The following is a 24,168-nucleotide window of genomic DNA, read 5'->3' on the forward strand; positions in this document are numbered from 1 at the left end:
CGAGGAGGGAGGACACGGGGAGGGGGGAAAAAGGGGGGAAAAGGGAGGGAAAAAGGGGGGAAACACGGGGGGGGAAAGGGAAAAGGGGAAAGGGGGCACGAGGAGGGAGGGGGAAAAAAGAGAGGAAAGGGGAAAAAGAAACGGAGGGGGAAGGGGAACCAGGAAAAGGGGCCAAAGGAAAGGGAAAGGTAAAAAAAGCGGGGGTTTGGGGGGCCCCTGTTGTTGCGTGCCCCTGTCTTTTCCTTCGGCCCCGGTTCCGGGCCCGCTGGCCCTTTTGGCGGGCCCCTTTTGGGTTCCCTGTCTGTGTCATCTGTGTCCTGTCACATGTGTCCCTGTCTGTGTCCCTGTCTGTGTCCCTGTCTCTGTGTTCTGTCTGTGTCCCTAGTCTGTGTGTCTGTGTCCCTGTCTGTGTCCCTGTCTGTGTACCTGTCTGTGTACCTGTCTGTGTCCCTGTCTGTGTCCCTGTCTGTGTCCCTGTCTGTGTCCCTGTCTGTGTGCACCTGTCTGTGCAGTCCCTGTCTACTGTCTCGTGTCCCTGTCTACAATGTCCCTGTCTGTGTCCCTGTCTGTGTCCCTGTCTGTCCCTGTCTGTGTCCCTGTTCCTGTGTACCTGTCTGTGTCCTGGCTCTGTGTCCCTGTCTGTGTCCCTGTCATATCCCTGTCACCATGTCCCTGTCTGTGTACCTGTCTGTGTCCCTGTCTGTGTCCCTGTCTGCTGTCATATGTCCTGTCATGCTCTGCTGTCCCTGCATCTGCTGTACCTGTATGTGTCCCTGTCTGTGTCAACCTGTCTGTGTCCCTATCTGTTCCTGTCTGTGTCCTAATAGCACCTGTCTGTGTCCCTGTCTACCTGTTCGTGTAGCCTGTCTGTGTCCCTGTCTGTGTCCCTGTCTGTGTACCTGTCTGTGTCCCTGTCTGTGTACCTGTCTGTGTCCCTGTCTGTGTCCCTGTCTGTGTCCCTGTCTGTGTTCCTGTCTGTCTACCTGTTATGTCCCTGTCTGTGTCCCTGTCTGTGTCCTGTCTGCAGTCCCCTGTCTGTGTCCCTGTCTGTGTCCCTGTCTGTGTCCCTGTCTGTGTCCCTGTCTGTGTCCCTGTCTGTGTCCCTGTCTGTGTCCCTGTCTGTGTCCCTGTCTGTGTCCCTGTCTGTGTCCCTGTCTGTGTCCCTGTCTGTGTCCCTGTCTGTGTACCTGTCTGTGTCCCTGTCTGTGTCCCTGTCTGTGTTCCTGTCTGTGTCCCTGTCTGTGTCCCTGTCTGTGTACCTGTCTGTGTCCCTGTCTGTGTACCTGTCTGTGTCCCTGTCTGTGTCCCTGTCTGTGTCCCTGTCTGTGTCCCTGTCTGTGTACCTGTCTGTGTCCCTGTCTGTGTCCCTGTCTGTGTCCCTGTCTGTGTCCCTGTGATGATGTCATGAAGCGGGTGATGATGTCACCAGGTGTGTCACCTGCAGGTCCACTTTGACGGCTGGTCTCAGCAGTTTGACTTCTGGAGCGACAGCGACCACCTTGACCTCCATCCTGTCGGCTGGTCTCAATGCACAGGACACCTGCTGGAGCCCCCCCCAGGTCAGACAGACGGGTAGAGAGAGAAGAGAGAGACGGTTTTAGTCTAACAGTGTCTCTGTGTGTGAGACAGGCTCCTCCCCTACGTCTCCCTCTCAGGGCGGCTGTCCCACACGAGGCTGCCGAGGAGTCGGACACATCAAAGGAGCCAAATACAGCGGACACCACAGGTAAGACACGCCTACCTGTGAGACGCCTCCTGCCTGTAAGACACGCCTCCTACCTGTGAGACGCCTCCTACCTCTAAGACACGCCTCCTACCTGTAAGACACGCCTCCTACCTGTGAGACACGCCTCATACCTGTAAGACACGCCTCCTACCTGTAAGACATACCTACCTGTGAGACACGCCTCCTACCTGTGAGACACGCCTCCTACCTGTGAGACACGCCTCCTACCTGTGAGACACGCCTCCTACCTGTGAGACACGCCTCCTACCTGTGAGAGATGTCCCTACCTGTGAGACATGTCCCTACCTGTGAGACACGCCTCCTACCTGTGAGACACGCCTCCTACCTGTGAGACATGTCCCTACCTGTGAGACACGCCTCCTACCTGTGAGAGATGTCCCTACCTGTGAGACACGCTTCCTACCTGTGAGACATGTTCTACCTGTGAGACACACCTCCTACCTGTGAGACATGTTCTACCTGTGAGACACACCTCCTACCTGTGAGACACGCCTCCTACCTGTGAGACATGTTCTACCTGTGAGACATGTCCCTACCTGTGAGACACGCCTCATACCTGTAAGACACGCCTCCTACCTGTGAGACAGGCCTCCTACCTGTGAGACACGCCCCTTACCTGTGAGACACGCCTCCTACCTGTGAGACATGTCCCTACCTGTGAGACACACCTCCTACCTGTGAGACACGCCCCTTACCTGTGAGACACACCTCCTACCTGTGAGATGTCCCTACCTGTGAGACATGCCTCCTACCTGAGACACGCCTCCTACCTGTGAGACACGCCTCCTACCTGTGAGAGATGTCCCTACCTGTGAGACATGTCCCTACACCAACAGAGGCACGCCTCCCTACCTGTGAGATGTCACTATACCTGACACGCCCACCTGTGAGACACGCCTCCTACCTGTGAGACACGCCTCCTACCTGTGAGACATGCCTCCTACCTGTGAGACATGTCCTCACCTGTGAGAGATGCCTACCTGCAGACATGCCTACCTGTGAGACACGCCTCCTACTGCCATTGAACCACGCCTCCTACCTGTGAGAGATGTCCCTTGCCTGTGAGACCCACGCCTCCTACCTGTGAGAGATGTCCCTACCTGTGAGACACGCCTCCTACCTGTGAGACACACCTCCTACCTGTGAGACACGCCTCCTACCTGTGAGACACGCCTCCTACCTGTGAGACATGCCTCCTACCTGTGAGACACGCCTCCTACCTGTTGAGAGATAGGACATGTCCCTACCTGTGAGACACACCTCCTACCTGTGAGACACGCCTCCTACCTGTGAGACATGTCCCTACCTGTGAGACACGCCTCCTACCTGTGAGACACACCTCCTACCTGTGAGATGTCCCTACCTGTGAGACACGCCTCCTACCTGTGAGACACACCTCCTACCTGTGAGACACACCTCCTACCTGTGAGAGATGTCCCTACCTGTGAGACATGTCCCTACCTGTGAGACACACCTCCTACCTGTGAGACACGCCTCCTACCTGTGAGACACGCCTCCTACCTGTGAGACACGCCTCCTACCTGTGAGACATGCCTCCTACCTGTGAGACATGCCTCCTACCTGTGAGACATGCCTCCTACCTGTGAGAGATGTCCCTACCTGTGAGACACGCCTCCTACCTGTGAGACACACGCTCCACCCAGAGACACGCCCTACCTGTGAGAGATGTCCCTACCTGTAGTTCACCATGCCTCCTACCTGTGAGACACGCCTCCTACCTGTGAGACACGCCTCCTACCTGTGAGAGATGTCCCTACCTGTGAGACATGTCCCTACCTGTGAGACACACCACCTACCTGTGAGACACGCCTCCTACTTGTGAGACACGCCCCTTACCTGTGAGACACGCCTCCTACCTGTGAGAGATGTCCCTACCTGTGAGTCACGCCCCTTACCTGTGAGACACTCCCCTTACCTGTGAGACACACCACCTACCTGTGAGAGATGTCCCTACCTGTGAGACATGCCTCCTACCTGTGAGGAATTCCACGCCCACCTGTGAGAGACGTCCCTACCTGTGAGACATGCCTCCTACCTGTGAGAGATGTCCCTACTACCTCCTCCTACCTGTGAGACCATGGCCTCCCTACCTGAGACACTTCTCCTACCTGTGAGACCTGCACGCCTCCCTACCTGTGAGACATGTCTCCTACCCAGAGGCACACGTCCCTACCTGTGAGACATGCCTCCTACCTGTGAGAGATGTCCCACCCTGATATCACACCTGAGACACCCACCCAGACACGCCTCCTACCTGTGAGTTGTGCCTCTACCTGTGAGATTACGCCTCCTACCTGTGAGACCACTCCTACCTGTGAGACATGTCCCTACCTGTGAGACACGCCTCCTACCTGTGAGACACGCCTCCTACCTGTGAGAGATGTCCCTACCTGTGAGACACGCCTCCTACCTGTGAGAGATGTCCCTACCTGTGAGACACGCCTCCTACCTGTGAGACACGCCTCCTACCTGTGAGAGATGTCCCTACCTGTGAGACACGCCTCCTACCTGTGAGATGTCCCTACCTGTGAGACACGCCTCCTACCTGTGAGACATGTCCCTACCTGTGAGAGATGTCCCTACCTGTGAGACACGCCTCCTACCTGTGAGAGATGTCCCTACCTGTGAGACACGCCTCCTACCTGTGAGACACGCCTCCTACCTGTGAGACACGCCTCCTACCTGTGAGAGATGTCCCTACCTGCAGACACGCTCTCCTACCTGTACTGAGACATGTCCCTACCTGTGAGGCAACCTCCTACCTGTGAGACATGTCCCACCACCACCCTTGGAACCACGCCTCCTACCTGTGAGACATGTCCCTACCTGTGAGACACACCTCCTACCTGTGAGAGATGTCCCTACCTGTGAGACACCTCCTACCTGTGAGACACAACTCACCAGAGACCCACGCCTACCTGTCCCCACCAGTGCTACCTGTAGAGAACCTCATAGAGACAGTGTCCCACTACCTGTGAGACACACGCCTCCTACCTGTGAGACATGTGCCTACCTGAGACCGCCTCCCCACCTGTGAGACATCCCTACCCAGGAACCACGCCTCCTACCTGTGAGATGTCCCTACCTGTGAGACACACCTCCTACCTGTGAGACATGTCCCTACCTGTGAGACACGCCTCCTACCTGTGAGACATGCCTCCTACCTGTGAGACATGTCCCTACCTGTGAGGCACGCCTCCTACCTGTGAGATGTCCCTACCTGTGAGACACACCTCCTACCTGTGAGACATGTCCCTACCTGTGAGACATGTCCCTACCTGTAGAACCCACACCTCCTACCTATGAGAGATGTCCCTGAGACCTGAGACACGCCTCCTACCTGTGAGACATGTCCCTACCTGTGAGACACGCCTCCTACCTGTGAGACATGTCCCTACCTGTGAGACACGCCTCCTACCTGTGAGACATGTCCCTACCTGTGAGACACGCCTCCTACCTGTGAGACATGTTCCTACCTGTGAGACACACCTCCTACCTGTGAGAGATGTCCCTTACTGCAGAGCACACCTCCTACTCTGTGAGTTGCATGTCTCACCTGAGACACGCCTCCTACCTGTGAGACATGTTCCTACCTGTGAGACACACCTCCTACTCAGAGACATGTCCCACTGCTGAGAGCCACACCTCCTACTGTGAGAGAGATCAGCCACTCAGTGAGACACCTGGGACATGTCCCTACCTGTGACACACCTCACTGCCTCCCTACCTGGACATGTAGTCCTACCTGTGAGACCACGCCTCCTACCTGTGAGACATGTTTCTACCTGCCAGTGGAGCCTCCTACCTGTGAGACATGTCCCTACCTGTGAGACACGCCTCCTACCTGTGAGACATGTCCCTACCTGTGAGACACGCCTCCTACCTGTGAGACATGTTTCTAAGACACGCGCCTCCTACCTGTGAGACATGTCCCTACCTGTGAGACACGCCTCCTACCTGTGAGACATGTCCCTACCTGTGAGACATGCCTCCTACCTGTGAGACATGTCCCTAGGAGGTCCCCACTCAGTGGACATGCTCCTACCTGTGAGACCATGTCTCCTACATGTCTAGAGACATGCCGTCTCCTACCTGTGAGACACGCCTCCTACATGTGAGACATTCCTACCTGAGACATGCCTCCCTGCCACCACCAGAGACATGTCCCACTCAGAGATACCTGCTTCGAGACTGTATGCCCTACCTGTGAGACATGTCACGCGCCTCCTACCTGTGAGAGCCTACCTGAGACATCTCACTGCCTAGAGACATGCCTCCTACCTGTGAGACATGTCCCTACCTGTGAGACATGTCCCTACCTGTGAGACATGTCCCTACCTGTGTGAGACACGCCTCCTCAGAGACACAACCTCACCAGGAGACATGTCCCTACCTGTGAGACACGCCTCCTACCTGTGAGACATGTCCCTACCTGTGAGACATGTCCCTACCTGTGAGACACGCCTCCTACCTGTGAGACACGCCTCCTACCTGTGAGACATGTCCCTACCTGTGAGACACGCCTCCTACCTGTGAGACATGTCCCTACCTGTCTTGTCTTCCAGTGCCTTCGGGTGTCCGTACTCGGACATTAATATGCGTAAGGAGGTGCTGCTTCCTGATAGGCTGGGAGGAGAGCGAGTCATCACCCTCGTACCTGTCTCCATGTATCACCACGGCAACCAGTCACTAAGGTTACCACGGTAGATGATTCATTTATTATTTACACACAACTCTTTATTAACTTTGGTCAAGAATGAATACATGAAGACGCCTCCCCTTTAATGAAGGAATTAATCGTTGATTGATTGATTGATTGATTGATTGATGATTGAGCTTGATCTGTCTTTTAGTAATAATGTCCCGTCGAGGGTGAAAATGGCAGGCCAGAGGCACACTCACTGCTTCCTCTAGGGAAGAGGAGGAGACTGAAAGACAGGTGAGAGGGTCAGACAGGAGAGAGGGACAGACAGGTGAGAGGGTCAGACAGGTGAGAGGGTCAGACAGGTGAGAGGGTCAGACAGGTGAGAGGGTCAGACAGGAGAGAGAGACAAACAGGAGAGAGGGACAGACAGGAGAGAGGGACAGACAGGTGAGAGGGACAGACAGGAGAGAGACAGACAGGAGAGAGTCAGGGAAGGGACAGACGAGTGAGAGGAGGGACAGGAGAGGAGGACAGACAGGTGAGAGGTCAGACAGGTGAGAGGGACAGACAGGTGAGAGGGACAGACAGGAGAGAGAGACAGACAGGTAAGAGACAGACAGGAGAGAGGGACAGACAGGTAAGAGACAGACAGGTCAGAGAGAGACAGACAGGTAAGAGACAGACAGGAGAGAGGGACAGACAGGAGGAGGACAGACAGGTGGAGGGTCAGACAGGAGAGGGATGATTGGTGAGAGGTCAGACGGGAGAGAGGACAGACGGGGAGAGAGACAGACAGGTGAGGGGACAGACAGGTGGAGGGACAGACAGGAGAGAGGACAGACAGGTGAGAGGGTCAGACAGGAGAGGGACAGACGAATTGAGGAGAGACAGACAGGAGAGAGACAGACAGGTGAGAGGGACAGACAGGTGAGAGGGACAGACAGGAGAGAGGGACAGACAGGTGAGAGGGTCAGACAGGAGAGAGGGACAGACAGGAGAGAGGGACAGACAGGTGAGAGGGACAGACAGGAGAGAGGGACAGACAGGAGAGAGGGACAGACAGGTGAGAGGGTCAGACAGGAGAGAGGGACAGACAGGTGAGAGGGTCAGACAGGAGAGAGGGTCAGACAGGTGAGAGGGACAGACAGGTGAGAGGGTCAGACAGGAGAGAGAGAGAGAGACAGACAGGAGAGAGACAGACAGGAGAGAGGGACAGACAGGAGAGAGGGACAGACAGGAGAGAGGGTCAGACAGGAGAGAGGGACAGACAGGTGAGAGGGTCAGACAGGAGAGAGAGACAGACAGGAGAGAGGGACAGACAGGAGAGAGGGACAGACAGGTGAGAGGGACAGACAGGAGAGAGGATGAACGGAGGAGAGAGGGACAGATTATAAGTGAGAGGACAGACAGGAGGGATGAACCCAGGAGAGAGGTCAGACAGGGTGGAGAGGTTCAGACAGGTGAAGAGGATTATATATATCAGACAGGAGAGACACAGGAGAGGGTCAGACAGGAGAGAGGACAAGATGACAGACAGGAGAGGGACAGACAGGAGAGAGGACAGACTGTAGAGAGGGTCAGAGAGAGGTCAGACAGGTGAGAGGGTCGAACAGATGAGAGAGACAGACAGAGAGAGAGGACAGACAGGAGAGAGGGTCAGACAGGAGAGGGTCAGACGGGAGAAGGGAGAGAGGGACAGACAGGTGAGAGGGTCAGACAGGAGAGAGGGACAGACAGGAGAGAGGGTCAGACAGGAGAGAGGGACAGACAGGTGAGAGAGACAGACAGGTGAGAGGGTCAGACAGGAGAGAGGGACAGACAGGTGAGAGGGTCAGACAGGTGAGAGGGTCAGACAGGAGAGAGAGACAGACAGGTGAGAAGGGTCAGACAGGTGAGGAAAGGGTCAGACAGGTAGAGGGTCAGACAGAGGAGAGGGACAGACAGGTGAGAGGGTCAGACAGGTGAGAGGGTCAGACAGGTGAGAGGGTCAGACAGGAGAGAGAGACAGACAGGTGAGAGGGACAGACAGGTGAGAGGGTCAGACAGGTGAGAGGGACAGACAGGAGAGAGAGACAGACAGGAGAGAGGGACAGACAGGTTAGAGACAGACAGGTCAGAGAGAGACAGGAGAGAGGGACAGACAGGTGAGAGGGACAGACAGGTGAGAGGGACAGACAGGTGAGAGGGTCAGACAGGAGAGAGACAGACAGGTGAGAGAGACAGACAGGTGAGAGGGACAGACAGGTGAGAGGGACAGACAGGTGAGAGGGTCAGACAGGTGAGAGGGACAGACAGGAGAGAGAGATAGACAGGAGAGAGAGAGACAGGAGAGAGGGACAGACAGGAGAGAGAGACAGACAGGAGAGAGACAGACAGGAGAAGAGGGACAGACAGAGAGAGAGAGACTGGACAGGTGAGAGGGTCAGACAGGTGAGAGAGAGCAGACAGGAGCAGGAGAGGGTCAGACAGGAGAGAGCGAACAGGTGAGAGATTCAGACAGGAGAGAGGGACAGACAGAGAGGTCAGACAGGAGAGAGGGGACAGACAGGAGAAGAGAGGGTCAGACAGGTGAGAGGGTCAGACAGGAGAGAGGGACAGACAGGAGAGAGGGTCAGACAGGAGAGAGAGACAGACAGGAGAGAGGGACAGACAGGAGAGAGAGACAGACAGGAGAGAGGGACAGACAGGTGAGAGGGACAGACAGGTGAGAGGGAGTCCAGACAGGAGAGAGAGAACAGACAGGAGAGGGTCAAGACAGGAGAGAGGGTCAGACAGGTGAGAGGGACAGGACAGGTGAAAGAGGGACAGACAGAGAGAGGTCAGACAGGAGAGAGAGGGTCAGACAGGTGAGGAGGTCAGACAGGAGAGGAAGGACAGACAGGTGGGAGGGACAGACAGGAGAGAGAGAGAGAGAGACAGACAGGTGAGGAAGGGACAGACAGGGAGAGGGTCAGACAGGAGAGGGACAGACAGGAGAGAGGGTCAGATGGGTGGAGAGGGTCCAGACAGGAGAGAGGGACGGCAGACAGGAGAGAGAGGGTCAGACAGGTGAGGAGGTCAGACAGGAGAGAGGGTCCAGACAGGAGAGGAGAGGTTCAGACAGGTGGAGAGGGACAGACAGGTGAGAGGAGGACCCAGACCAGGAGAGAGGGTCAGACAGGAGAGAGACAGAACCAGGAGGAGAGACAGGAACCCAGGTGAGGAGAGACGAAGCAGGTGAGAGGGATGGACAGACCAGGAGAGGACAGACAGGAGAGAGGGACAGACAGAGGACAGACAGGAGAGAGGGACAGACGGAGGAGAGGGGTAGAACGATGGGAGACAGACAGGTGAGAGGGACAGACAGGAGAGAGGGACAGACAGGAGAGAGGGTCAGACAGGAGAGAGAGACAGACAGGAGAGAGACAGACAGGTGAGAGAGACATGAACAGGTGTGAGGGACAGACAGGAGGGGATTGAAGAGGTCAGACAGGAGAGACAGACCCAGGAAGAGGGCAGACGGGTGAGAGACAGACAGGTGAGAGGGACAGACAGGAGAGAGTTGGACAGGTGGGTGAGAGGGGTGGAGGCAGGGAGAGAGAGAGACAGACAGGAGAGAGACAGACAGGTGCTGAGAGAGACAGAACAGGTGGGAGGGACGAGACAGGGGAGAGGAGGGACAGACAGGAGAGAGGGACAGACAGGAGAGGAAGGGTCAGACAGAGGAGAGAGAGACAGAACAGGAGAGAGAGACAGACAGGGTGAGAGGGACAGCAGACAGGAGAGGGACAGACGGAGAGGTCAGACAGGAGAAGAGGGTCACAGACAGTGGGAAGGGACAGACAGGTGAGAGGACAGACGGTGAGAGGACAGACAGGAGAGAGAGAGACCCAGACAGGTGAGAGGACAGACAGGTGAGAAGGGTCAGACAGGAGAGAAGGGGACAGACAGGGAGAGGGACAGACGGGGAGAGAGGGCAGACAGGTGAGAGGACAGACAGGTGAGGAGGGTCAGACAGGAGAGAGGGCTTAGACAGGTGAGAAGGTTAGACAGGCGGAGAGAGAGATTCAGACGGGTGAGAGGGACAGACAGGAGGGACAGACAGGTGGGGACAGACAGGTGAGAGGGACTTCAGGCAGGTGAGAGGGTCAGACAGGTGAAGATTCAGACAGGAGAGAGGGACAGACAGGTGAGAGGGTCAGACAGGAGAGAGGGACAGACAGGAGAGAGGGTCAGACAGGAGAGAGAGACAGACAGGAGAGAGACAGACAGGTGAGAGAGACAGACAGGTGAGAGGGACAGACAGGAGAGAGGGTCAGACAGGAGAGAGGGTCAGACAGGAGAGAGGGACAGACAGGAGAGAGGGACAGACAGGAGAGAGGGACAGACAGGTGAGAGGGACAGACAGGTGAGAGGGTCAGACAGGAGAGAGAGACAGACAGGTGAGAGGGACAGACAGGAGAGAGGGTCAGACAGGTGAGAGGGACAGACAGGAGAGAGGGACAGACAGGTGAGAGGGACAGACAGGTGAGAGGTCAAGACAGGTGAGAGGGTCAGACCGCAGGAGAGAGGTCAGACGGGTGAGGTCAGACAGGAGAGAGAAGTCAGACAGGAGAGAGGGACAGACCTTGAACAGGAGAGAGGGACAGACCAGGTTGGAGAGGGCAGACAGGTGAGGACGGACAGACAGGTGAGAGGGACGAAAAGACAGGTCAGGGAAGGGACGGACAGGAGAGGGACAGACAGGCGGGGAGGGACAGACAGGAGAGAGGGTCAGACAGGTGAGAGGGACAGACAGGTGAGAGGGACAGACAGGAGAGAGGGACAGACAGGAGAGAGAGACAGACAGGAGAGAGGGTCAGACAGGTGAGAGGGACAGACAGGTGAGAGGGACAGACAGGAGAGAGAGACAGACAGGAGAGAGGGTCAGACAGGTGAGAGGGACAGACAGGTGAGAGGGTCAGACAGGTGAGAGGGACAGACAGGTGAGAGGGACAGACAGGTGAGAGAGACAGACAGGAGAGAGGGACAGACAGGAGAGAGAGACAGACAGGAGAGAGGGTCAGACAGGTGAGAGAGACAGACAGGAGAGAGAGACAGACAGGTGAGAGAGACAGACAGGTGAAATGTTTCTGTCACTGTTTCATCAGCAGCTCCGTTCCTCACTGTAGCTCCATGAACCGTCCCAACCAACCAAATTCCTCTGTGTGAAACAGGAAGAGGAGGAGCTTCACATAACTCCAGGTACAGTAGACACGCTAAGGAAAGGAGCTTCAACACTTCCTTTCCTAAGGAAAGGAGATAACTCCCCCCTTCCTCTACCTCCTGTCTCATGGATCATGGAGGTCACATGACATCTATTGTTCACCTGGTCTCATGACATCTATTGTTCATCTGGTCTCATGACATCTATTGTTCATCTGGTCACATGACATCTATTGTTCATCTAGTCACATGCAGCGTCTATTATTCATCTAGTCACACAGCATCTGTTGTTCATCTGGTCACATGACATCTATTGTTCATCTGGTCACATGACATCTATTGTTCATCTGGTCACATGACATCTATTGTTCATCTGGTCACATGACATCTATTGTTCATCTGGTCACATGACATCTAGTGTTCATCTGGTCACATGACATCTGTATTCATCTGGTCATGACATCTATTGTTCATCCCCTGGTCACATGACATCTATTGTTCATCTAGTCACATGACATCTATTGTTCATCTGGTGCGCAGCATCTATTGTTCATCTAGTCACATGACATCTATTGTTCATCGATCACGCAACATCTATTGTTCGTAGTCACGCATCTATTGTTCACCTGGTCCATGACATCTATTGTTCCATCTGGTCACATGACATCTATTGTTCATCTGGTCACATGACATCTATTGTTGATCTGGTCTCATGACATCTATTGTTCATCTGGTCACATGACATCTATTGTTCATCTGGTCACATGACATCTATTGTTCATCTGGTCACATCTATTGTTCACCTGGTCACATGACATCTATTATTCATCTGGTCACATGACATCTATTGTTCATCTAGTCACATGCCATCTATTGTTCATCTGGTCACATGACATCTATTGTTTATCTGGTCACATGACATCTATTGTTCATCTGGTCACATGACATCTATTGTTCATCTGGTCATGACATCTATTATTCATCTAGTCACATGACATCTATTATTTCCTCTGGTCACATGACATCTATTGTTCATCTAGTCATGACATATATTGTTCATCTGGTCACATGACATCTATTGTTCATCTGATCTGCTGACATCTATTGTTCATCTGGTCACATGACATCTATTGTTTACCTGGTCACACTTGTCTGTTGTTCTTGTCCACATGGCATCGATGTGACATCTATTGTTCATCTGGTCTAGTAACCATGACATCTATTGTTCATCTGGTCACATGACATCTATTGTTCATCTAGTCACATGACATCTGTTCATCTGGTCACATGACATCTTGTTCATCTAGTCATGTATCTATTGTTCATCTGGTCTCCATGACATCTATTGTTCATCTGGTCACATGACATCTATTGTTCATCTAGTCACATGACATCTATTGTTCATCTAGTCCCATGACATCTATTGTTCATCTGGTCTGACATCTATTGTTCATCTAGTCACATGACATCTATTGTTCATGCAGTCCATGAGCATCTATTGTTCATCCTGGTACATGACATCTAATGATCATCTGGTCACATGACATCTATTGTTCATCTAGTCACATGACATCTGTTGTTATCTAGTCGCTGACATCTATTGTTCACCTGGTCCATGACATCTATTAACAATAAGTCCACACTTGCATCTATTGTTCACCCTAGTGCACATGTCTATTGTTCATCTAGTCATGACATCTATTGTTCATCTAGTCACATGACATCTATTGTTCATCTGGTCATGACATCTATTGTTCATCTGGTCACATATATTGTTCATCTAGTCACATGACATCTATTGTTCATCTAGGTCACATGACATCTATTGTTCATCTGGTCACATGACATCTATTGTTCATCTAGTCTGAGTCACATGACATCTATTGTTCATCTGGTCACATGACATCTGTATTCATCTAGTCACATGACATCTATTGTTCATCTGGTCACATGACATCTAGCTGTTCATCTAGTCACACTGACATCTATTGTTCATCTGGGTCACATGACATCTATTGTTCATCTAGTCACATGACATCTATTGTTCATCTGGTCTACATGGCATGACATCTATTGTTCATCTGGTCACATGACATCTATTGTTCATCTGGTCACATGTCATCTATTGTTCATCTAGTCACATGACATCTATTGTTCATCTGGTCACATGACATCTATTCATCTGGTCACATGACATCTATTGTTCATATGGTCACATGACATCTATTGTTCATCTGGTCACATGACATCTGTTTTTCCATCTAGGTCACATGACACATCTATTGTTCATCTGGTCACATGACATCTATTGTTCATCTGGTCATGACATCTATTGTTCATCTAGTCACAGCATCTATTGTTCATCTCTGTCCTGTGTCTATTGTTCATCTGGTCACATGACATCTATTGTTCCTACAGATCTCATGACACATCATTGTTCATCTGGTCACATGACATCTATTGTTCACCTGGTCACATGACATATATTGTTCATCTGGTCACATGACATCTATTGTTCATCTGGTCACATGACATCTGTTGTTCATCTAGTCACATGACATCTATTGTTCATCTGGTCACATGACATCTATTGTTCATCTGGTCACATGACATCTATTGTTCATCTGGTCACATGACATCTATTGTTCATCTGGTCGCAGCATCTATTCACCTGGTCATGACATCTATTATTCATCTGGTCACCCATCTATTATTCATCTAGTCCGCGACATCTATTGTTCACCTGGTCACTTGACATCTATTGTTCATCTGGTCACGCAGACATCTATTGTTCACCTGGTCACATGACATCTATTGTTCATATAGTCACATGACATCTATTGTTCACCTGGTCATGACATCTATTGTTCACCCTGGTCACATGACATCTATTGTTCATCTAGTCATGACATCTATTGTTCATCTGAATACATGACATATTATTCCACCTGGTCACAAGCATCTATTGTTCATCTGATGCACATGACATCTATTGTTCATCAGTCATCTATTGTTGTGGTACATGACATCTATTGTTCACCTGGTCACATGACATCTATTTGCATCTGGTCACATGACATCTATTGTTCACCTGGTCTGACATCTATTGTTCATCTGGTCATGACATCTATTATTCACCTAGTCACATGACATCTATTATTCACCTGGTCACGCAGCATCTATTGTTCATCTGGTCACGCAGCATCTATTATTCACCTGGTCATGACATCTATTGTTCATCTGATCCGCAACTCTATTGTTCATCTGGTCCATGACATCTATTGTTCACCTGGTCATGACATCTATTATTCATCTGGTCACATGACATCTATTATTTCACTAGTCACATGACATCTATTGTTCATCTGGTCACATGTGTTCATCCAGGTCAAGCATCTATTGTTCATCTGGTCACACGACATCTATTGTTCATCTGGTCACATGACATCTATTGTTCATCTGGTCTGCCAGCTCTATTGTTCATCTGGTCACATCTGTTCATCCTGGTCGACATCTATTATTCATCTGGTCACGCAGTATTGTTCATCTAGTCACATGACATCTATTGTTCATCTGGTCACATGACATCTATTATCCATCGGGTCACATGACATCTATTGTTCATCTAGTCACAAACGCTATTTGTTCACCTGGTCATGACATCTATTGTTCATCTGGTCACATGACATCTATTATTCATCTGGTCATGACATCTATTGTTCATCTAGTCACATGATATTATTCATCTGGTCACGCCTCTATTGTTCATCTAGTCACATGACATCTGTTGTTCATCTGGTCACATGACATCTATTTCATCTGGTCACATGACATCTATTGTTCACCTGGTCACATGACATCTATTGTTCACCTGGTCACATGACATCTATTGTTCATCTGGTCACATGACATCTATTGTTCATCTGGTCACATGACAGCCTAATTGTTCACCTGGTCACCTTGACATCTATTGTTAAATCTAGTCACATGACATCTATTGTTCATCTCTGGTCACATGACATCTATTGTTCATCTGGTCACATGACATCTATTGTTCATCTGGTCACATGACATTTGTTGTTCATCTGGTCACATGACATTTGTTGTTCATCTGGTCACATGACATCTATTGTTCACCTGGTCACATGACATATATTGTTCATCTGGTCACATGACATCTATTGTTCACCTGGTCACACATGACATCTATTGTTCATCTGGTCATGACATCTATTGTTCATCTGGTCATGACATCTATTGTTCATCTAGTCACATGACATCTATTGTACATCTGGTCACATGATATCTATTGTTCATCCTGGTCACATGACATCTATTGTTCATCTCAGATGCATGACATCTATTGTTCCCTTACAATCCTGGTCCATGACATCCCATATTGTTCATCTGAGATCACATGACATCTATTGTTCATCTAGTCACCATGACATCTATTGTTCATCTGGTCCACATGACATCTATTGTTCATCTAGTCCACATGACATCAGTGTATATTTGTTCATCTGGTCACATGACATCTATTGTTCATCTAGTCACATGACATATATTATTCATCTGTCTCACATGACATCTATTGTTCACTAAGTGCACTTATACATCTATTGTTCATCTAGTACATGTACATCTATTGTTCATCTGGTCATGACAATCTATTAATACTTTCATCTAGTCACATGACATCTATTGTTCATCTAGTCACATGACATCTATTATTCACCCTGGTCACATGACATCTATTGTTCATCTGGTGTTGCACATAAATTTACAATCTATTGTTGTATAAAGGTCACATGACAATAAAACAAACTTGTCTATTGTTCATCCTAGTCATGACGCTCTATTGTTCATCTAGTCACATGACTCTATTGTTCATCTGGTCATGACATCTATTGTTCATCTGGTACATGACATCTATTGTTCATCCTGGTCACATGACATCTAGTTGTTCATCTGGTCACATGACATCTATTGTTCATCTGGTCACATGACATCTATTGTTCATCTCTGGTCACATGACATCTATTGTTCATCTGTGCCTTGACATCTATTGTTCATCTGGTCACATGAGCATCTATTGTTCATCTGGTCACATGACATCTATTGTTCATCAGATCACACTGACACTCTATTGTTCATCTAGTCTGACATGACATATCTATTGTTCATCTGGATCACATGAACATCCTATTGTTCATCTGGTCCCATGACATCTATTGTTCATCTAAGATACATGACATCCCTAGTATTCATCAGTCATGGCCATCTATTGTTCACCTGGTCACGCAGTCTGTGTTCATCTGGTCACCTTGACATCTATTGTTCATCTGGTCCACATGACATCTATTGTTCATCTGGTCACATGACATCTATATATTCATCTAGTTCACATGACATCTATTGTTCACCTGGTCTGACATCTATTGTTCATCTGGTCCCCCTTGACATCTATTGTTCTGTCCTGGTCACATGACATCTATTGTTCATCTGGTCACATGACATCTATTATTCATCTGGTCACATGACATCTATTGTTCATCTGGTCATGACATCTATTGTTCATCTGGATGCACTGTTGAAGCATCTATTGTTCATCTGGTCACATGACATCTATTGTTCATCTGGTCACACGTGACATCTGTGTTCATCTGATGCACATGACATCTATTGTTCATCTGATCACATTTTGACATCTATTGTTCATCTGGTCACACTGAGCATCTATTGTTCATCTGGTCACACTGACATCTATTGTTCATCTGGTCCACATGACATCTATTGTTCATCTAGTACATGACATCTGTTCATCTAGTCACACTGACATCTATTGTTCCTCTAGTCACATGATCTATTGTTCATCTAGTCACATGACGTCTATTGTTCACCTGGGTCACATGACATCTATTGTTCATTTTGGTCTACATGACATCTATTGTTGTTCATCTGGTCACATGACATCTATTGTTCACCTGGTCTGCATGACATCTGTTCATCTGGTCACGGCATCTATTGTTCATCTGGTCCCCTTGACATCTATTGTTCCTCTAGTCACATATCTATTGTTCATCTGGTCTCATGACATCTATTGTTCATCTGGTCACATGACATCTATTGTTCCTGGTCTGACATCTATTGTTCATCTGGTCTGCTGACATCTATTGTTCATCTGGTCACATGACATCTATTGTTCATCTAGTCACATGACATCTATTGTTCATCTGGTCCACATCTATTGTTCATCTGGGTCACATGACATCTATTGTTCATCTGGTCACATGACATCTATTGTTCACCTGGTCTCCCTTGTCTATTGATGATCATCTAGTCATGACATCTATTGTTCATCTAGTCACATGACATCTATTGTTCCACCTGGTCACGCAATCTATTGTTCATCTAGTCACATGACATCTATTGTTCATCCTGGTCACATGACATCTATTTTCTCTTCCAGCCTTTTTCACAGCCGAATCATTTTTAGGCAATACACACACGTACAGCACTTTGCCCCTGGTACAGCTCTATTTTTACGGCCTACTCTAGCACGGCCTACTTAGCACGCCTACTTAGCACGCCATACTTAGCACTTACTGAACATTTTCACTGTACAGCTCTATTGCACGGTCACTGAACATTTTTTTCTGGACAGCTCTATTTTTACGTCACATGAAATTTTTCCCCTGGACATGCCTATTTTTAAGCACTCACTTTGCACCCTTACTGAACATTTTTCACTGTAAACCTTTTTCCCGGGGCCCCCCTTGGGGTTTTCCCCAAAAGCCCGGGGCCCCAGGGCCATGCACCCGTAAACCCTTTAAAACCCTCCCCCTTTTTTTAAAAATTTTTCCCTCCCAAACATCCCCAAAAAAAAACCCCTCCTTTGGGGCCCCCCCGGGGACCCCCCTTTTTAAACCCCTACCTTTCATTTCCTTTAAAAACCCCCCCCCAAAAACCCCCCTTTTAACCCCTCCTACCTTGAAGCCCCCACCCTTTTTCCGGAAAAGTTCCTTAAAATTTTCCCCCAAATTTTTACCTTGGGGACCCAAATTGGGCCCCCCCTTTTTCCTTGGGAAAAGACCTTCAACCCGAACATTTTACCGGGAAAATGTCTTTAAACCACCCCCTTTTTTTCCCACCTTGGGAAAACCCCTTTGGCACCCCCCTTTTTTGGGGGCCTCCAAAACCCCCCGTAAACCCCTTGTCCGCCCCCCAAAACCCCCCACCTTCCCCCCCCCCGGGCCCCCCACCCAAAACCCCCGGGACACCCTCCCGGAAGGCCCCCAAAATCCCCCAAACACCCCCAGTGAACCCTTTGGGGAAGTCCTCCTGTAGCACCCCCCTTTTCCTGTGGAAAAGCCTCCCCTTAAAACCCCCCCTTAAAAACCCCCTCCCCTTGGGAAAGCCCCCCGGGCCCCCCCCCGGAGACAGCCCATTAACCGTTCCCCCGGGCCCCCCCCCCCCAAAAAATGCCCTCCAACCCCCACCGGGAAACCCCCCCCTTTCCCCCCTGTGAAAGGACCAAAAGCCCACCTGTGAGACACGCCCCCCTTAAATTTATGTAAAATGTTTTAAAAACCCCCCCTTAAACGCCCCTCCGGAAAACCCACCGGGCCCCTACCTTGGGGGGCCCCCCCAAACCCCTTTGGGAAAACCCCTCCTTAAAACCCCCCCGGGACCCTACCTGTGAGAACCCCCCCTTTTGAGAATTCCCCCCCCCGTGAGACACCCCCCACCTTGAGAAGCCCCCCCGTGAGACACCCCCCACCTGTGGCCCCCCCTTTCCCCCCACCGGAACTGCCCCCCTTTTGAGAATGTCCCCCGGGGCACGCCCCCAAACCCCCTTTTGGGGCCCCCCGGGTTTTACCGGGCCCCCCAAACCCCCGTGAGCCCCCTACCTTGAGACACCCCCTTAAAGGTACCTGGGGCCCCCACCGGAGGGGGAAAAAAAACCCCCCCCCCCTACCTTAAACCCCCACCCCTTGGAAGCCCCCAAACCCCCCCCTTTGGGGAATGTCCCACCTTTAAAGCCCCCCTTAAAACCCCCCGTAGAAGCCCAGGAGAACCCCCACCGGGAACCTCCCCAAAACCCCCCCTTTAGCACGCCTCCCCCCTGGAAAAGATGTAAACCCACCCAAAAGCCTCCACCTTGAGACAGCCCACCTGTGGAAAAAACCCCCCCCCCACCTGGGAAAAAAGGGCCCCCCCCACCCCCCTACCTGTGAGAACCCCCCCCCCCGTGAGACACGCCCTACCTGTGAGAATTCCCTACCTGTGAGGAATTCCTTGGGAAGCCCTTTAAGACCCCCCCGGGGCCCCCACCCCCACCTTGGGGCCGCCCCCTACCTTGGAACTTTCCCCCCCTGGAACCCCCCCTTAAAACCCCCCGGGGGCCCCCCCTTTTCCTACCGGAGAGGCCCCCTACCGGGGAAAAAGGGTTCCCCCTTGGGGCACCCCCCTTTTCCCCCCGTGAGACACCCTTCCCCCCAGGGGACACCCCACCTTGGGGGCCCACCCCCCTACCTGTGAGACACCCCCCCCTTTGGGAATTTCCCCCCTTGGGGACACCCCCCCAAAAAATTTTTGAACACCCCCCACCTGTGAACAAAACCCCCCCTACCTGTGAGAAGCCCCCCCCGGGGCCCCCCAAACCCCCTTTGGGACTAGTGACATGACAGGATGTTCTTAATTATTTAAGAAATAAATAACAAAACAATAAAATGAGCAATAGGTATAACTTATATTCAGTATATTACATGCGGCCATGTTTGTAGTCCTTCATGTAGTTTCATTGGCAGTGATGTCATACTTAACTACCTGAAGAGGACAGACAGGTCCAGGTGTGTTGGTGGTGGTGCGTTCAGGGCGCCTCGTAAACTCTCTCTCCTTGTTGTGTGTCCATAGAAACAGACGATGAAGTGGCTGTTTCCATGGAGACGGCTCGCCATGATAACTGTGCCGTTGGTTGTGATGGACTACGGGCTCTGGGCTCACGTGATGCCTGTCTCACTGCTCAGTGGGGTGAGACAGGTTCTGAACCAGAATGACGACGCTGCAAATCCTGGTCCATTCTCTGACCCGTCTGTCCCTCTGACCCGTCTGTCTCTCCAGCAGCAGAGTCCCTCCACCAGTCTGTCTTCCTGTCGGCCATGTCGCCGCAGCCCGGCCGCGACCTGTCTCACTCTGACCTGTCTCACTCTCTATGCTGGGAGCAACAGCGCAAACTGCTGCCGGGCGTCTGGGGAGTCCAAGCGGAGACGGTCCAACACTGGAGCGCCCAGCAGGTCCCCGACCCGTCTGCCTCTCTGACCCGTCTGCCTCTCTGACCTGTCTCACTCTCTCTGACCTGTCTCTCTGCAGGTGTCTGACTTCATTGAGTCTCTTCCTGGTTGTGAAGAACAGGCCAAACAGTTCAGAGACGAGGTGAGACGACCAATCAGCTGCTCTACATTCACCTCCTCGTTGAAGCTGCTTTGATCTCATTGGCTCCTGCTTCTGTCCGTCTAGCAAATCGATGGGCGGGCCTTCCTTCTCCTCTCCCAACGGGACATCGTCAGGATCATGTCAATAAAACTTGGTCCCGCCCTCAAGATCTACAACTCCATCCTGATCTTCAGACATGCCCAGGACCAGAGCCAATCAGACGCCCAGGACCAGAGCCAATCAGACGCCCAGGACCAGAGCCAATCAGACGCCCAGGACCAGAGCCAATCAGACGCCCAGGACCAGAGCCATCAGACTCTTTGAGCTCTCGTTTCCTCGGTGACATAAATATCAACAATGAAGAAACACCTGAAAACACAAAGACGTTTACAAAGTTCTTAAAGTTCTTCATTATTTCCACAAAGGAAACCTTGAATCTCTTTGAACACATGAATGCTGCCAGCTGATTGGCTGAGACCCTAAAAAACACTAAAACATAGGAAGTTGTTTTCTAATTTATATTTCTGATAAATAATTCTGTGCAAATATATTTTGGTGAACTGTTTATATTATAAACAATAGAACAACAAGATGCTGATGCATTGAAGAGGAACATCGTTAGTTTATTACTGCACACGATGTTTGAATGATGTAAAGATCGTGAACATTTTCTGAGACGGTTTTTAATATCTGATTGTAAGAACAGGTCACGCTCGATGACATCACGCTGTGGCTCCGCCCCCACTGACGGTGACGACGTAGAGAACTCAGGATTTTACTTTTGTTGGACGCAGGTCCGTCACTTCCTGTCAGGTGACCTTCCTGACCAATCGTAGCAACAACATTCAGAAGCCCCGCCCCTTCTGCTGTGATTAGTCAATGCTTTATATTCATAATTGTATCCTGTGTCGTGTTATGAAGAGTATCTATTGTATCTAGATATTTATATTACAGTTTATAAAGATATATATTTGTATTGTTTCTGACTCCGCCTCCTTGGTGACAAGGACACGCGTTACCTAGGAGTCAAGGACACGCGTTACCTAGGAGACAAGGACACACGTTACCTCGGAGACAAGGACACGCGTTACCTAGAAGACAAGGACACTACTCAGGAGACAAGACACACGTTACCTAGGAGACAAGGACACGCGTTACCTAGGAGACAAGGACACACGTTACCTAGGAGACAAGGACACGCGTTACCTAGGAGACAAGGACACACGTTACCTAGGAGACAAGGACACACGTTACCTAGGAGACAAGGACACGCGTTACCTAGGAGACAAGGACACGCGTTACCTAGGAGACAAGGACACGCGTTACCTAGAAGACAAGGACACGCGTTACCTAGGAGACAAGGACACACGTTACCTAGAAGACAAGGACACACGTTACCTAGGAGACAAGGACACGCGTTACCTAGAAGACAAGGACACGTTACCTAGGAGACAAGGACACACGTTACCTAGAAGACAAGGACACACGTTACCTCGGAGACAAGGACACGCATTACCTAGGAGACAAGGACACGCGTTACCTAGGAGACAAGGACACACGTTACCTAGGAGACAAGGACACGCGTTACCTAGAAGACAAGGACACGCGTTACCTAGGAGACAAGGACACACGTTACCTAGAAGACAAGGACACACGTTACCTAGGAGACAAGGACACACGTTACCTAGAAGACAAGGACACACGTTACCTAGAAGACAAGGACACGCGTTACCTAGGAGACAAGGACACACGTTACCTAGGAGACAAGGACACACGTTACCTAGGAGACAAGGACACACGTTACCTAGGAGACAAGGACACACGTTACCTACGAGACAAGGACACGTTACCTAGAGACAAGGACACACGTTACCTAGGAGACAAGGACACGTTACCTAGGAGACAGGACACACATTACCTAGAGACAAGGACACACGTTACCTAGAGACAAGGACACGTTACCTAGGAGACAAGGACACGTTACCTAGAGACAGGACACACGTTACCTGGGAGACAAGGACACACGTTACCTAGGAGACAAGGACACACGTTACCTGGGAGACAAGGACACGTTACCTAGAAGACAGGACACGTTACCTGGGAGACAAGGACACACGTTACCTAGGGACAAGGACACACGTTACCTGGGAGACAAGGACACGCGTTACCTAGAAGACAAGGACACACATTACCTAGGAGACAAGGACACACGTTACCTAGGAGACAAGGACACACGTTACCTAGGAGTCAAGGACACGCGTTACCTAGGAGTCAAGGACACGCGTTACCTAGGAGACAAGGACACACGTTACCTCGGAGACAAGGACACGCGTTACCTAGAAGACAAGGACACACATTACCTAGGAGACAAGGACACACGTTACCTAGGAGACAAGGACACACGTTACCTAGAAGACAAGGACACGCGTTACCTAGAAGACAAGGACACACGTTACCTACGAGACAAGGACACACGTTACCTCGGAGACAAGGACACACGTTACCTAGGAGACAAGGACACACGTTACCTAGGAGACAAGGACACACGTTGCCTAGGAGACAAGGACACACGTTACCTAGAAGACAAGGACAAGGACACACATTACCTAGAAGACAAGGACACGCGTTACCTAGGAGACAAGGACACGTTACCTAGAAGACAAGGACACACGTTACCTAGAAGACAAGGACACGCGTTACCTAGGAGACAAGGACACACGTTACCTAGGAGACAAGGACACACGTTACCTAGAAGACAAGGACACACGTTACCTAGAAGACAAGGACACACGTTACCTAGGAGACAAGGACACACGTTACCTAGAAGACAAGGACACGCGTTACCTAGGAGACAAGGACACGTTACCTAGAAGACAAGGACACACGTTACCTAGAAGACAAGGACACGCGTTACCTAGAAGACAAGGACACACGTTACCTAGAAGACAAGGACACACGTTACCTAGAAGACAAGGACACACGTTACCTAGGAGACAAGGACACGCGTTACCTAGAAGACAAGGACACACGTTACCTAGAGACAAGGACACACGTTACCTAGAAGACAAGGACACCGTTACCTAGAAGACAAGGACACACGTTACTAGAGACAAGGACACACGTTACCTACGAG

At 50.6% G+C, this 24,168-nt stretch overlaps 1 protein-coding gene across 1 annotated transcript in view; it reads left to right on the top strand.

Moving 5' to 3' along the window:
- Positions 1 to 22,014, top strand: part of LOC130206586 (lethal(3)malignant brain tumor-like protein 1) — a 22,957-nt gene extending 943 nt beyond the window's left edge. The window contains exons 3-10 of the mRNA XM_056434632.1: positions 1,430 to 1,559; positions 1,630 to 1,726; positions 6,334 to 6,471; positions 11,572 to 11,636; positions 20,517 to 20,633; positions 20,724 to 20,896; positions 20,973 to 21,035; positions 21,120 to 22,014. Coding sequence (XP_056290607.1) covers positions 1,430 to 1,559; positions 1,630 to 1,726; positions 6,334 to 6,471; positions 11,572 to 11,636; positions 20,517 to 20,633; positions 20,724 to 20,896; positions 20,973 to 21,035; positions 21,120 to 21,359 — 1,023 coding nt within the window. The 3' untranslated portion in view covers positions 21,360 to 22,014. The remainder of the gene's footprint in view (positions 1 to 1,429; positions 1,560 to 1,629; positions 1,727 to 6,333; positions 6,472 to 11,571; positions 11,637 to 20,516; positions 20,634 to 20,723; positions 20,897 to 20,972; positions 21,036 to 21,119) is intronic.
- The last annotated feature ends 2,154 nt before the right edge of the window (positions 22,015 to 24,168 follow it).

This window comes from Pseudoliparis swirei, chromosome 16 (genome assembly GCF_029220125.1).
Source record: "Pseudoliparis swirei isolate HS2019 ecotype Mariana Trench chromosome 16, NWPU_hadal_v1, whole genome shotgun sequence".
Taxonomy (NCBI): domain Eukaryota; kingdom Metazoa; phylum Chordata; class Actinopteri; order Perciformes; family Liparidae; genus Pseudoliparis; species Pseudoliparis swirei.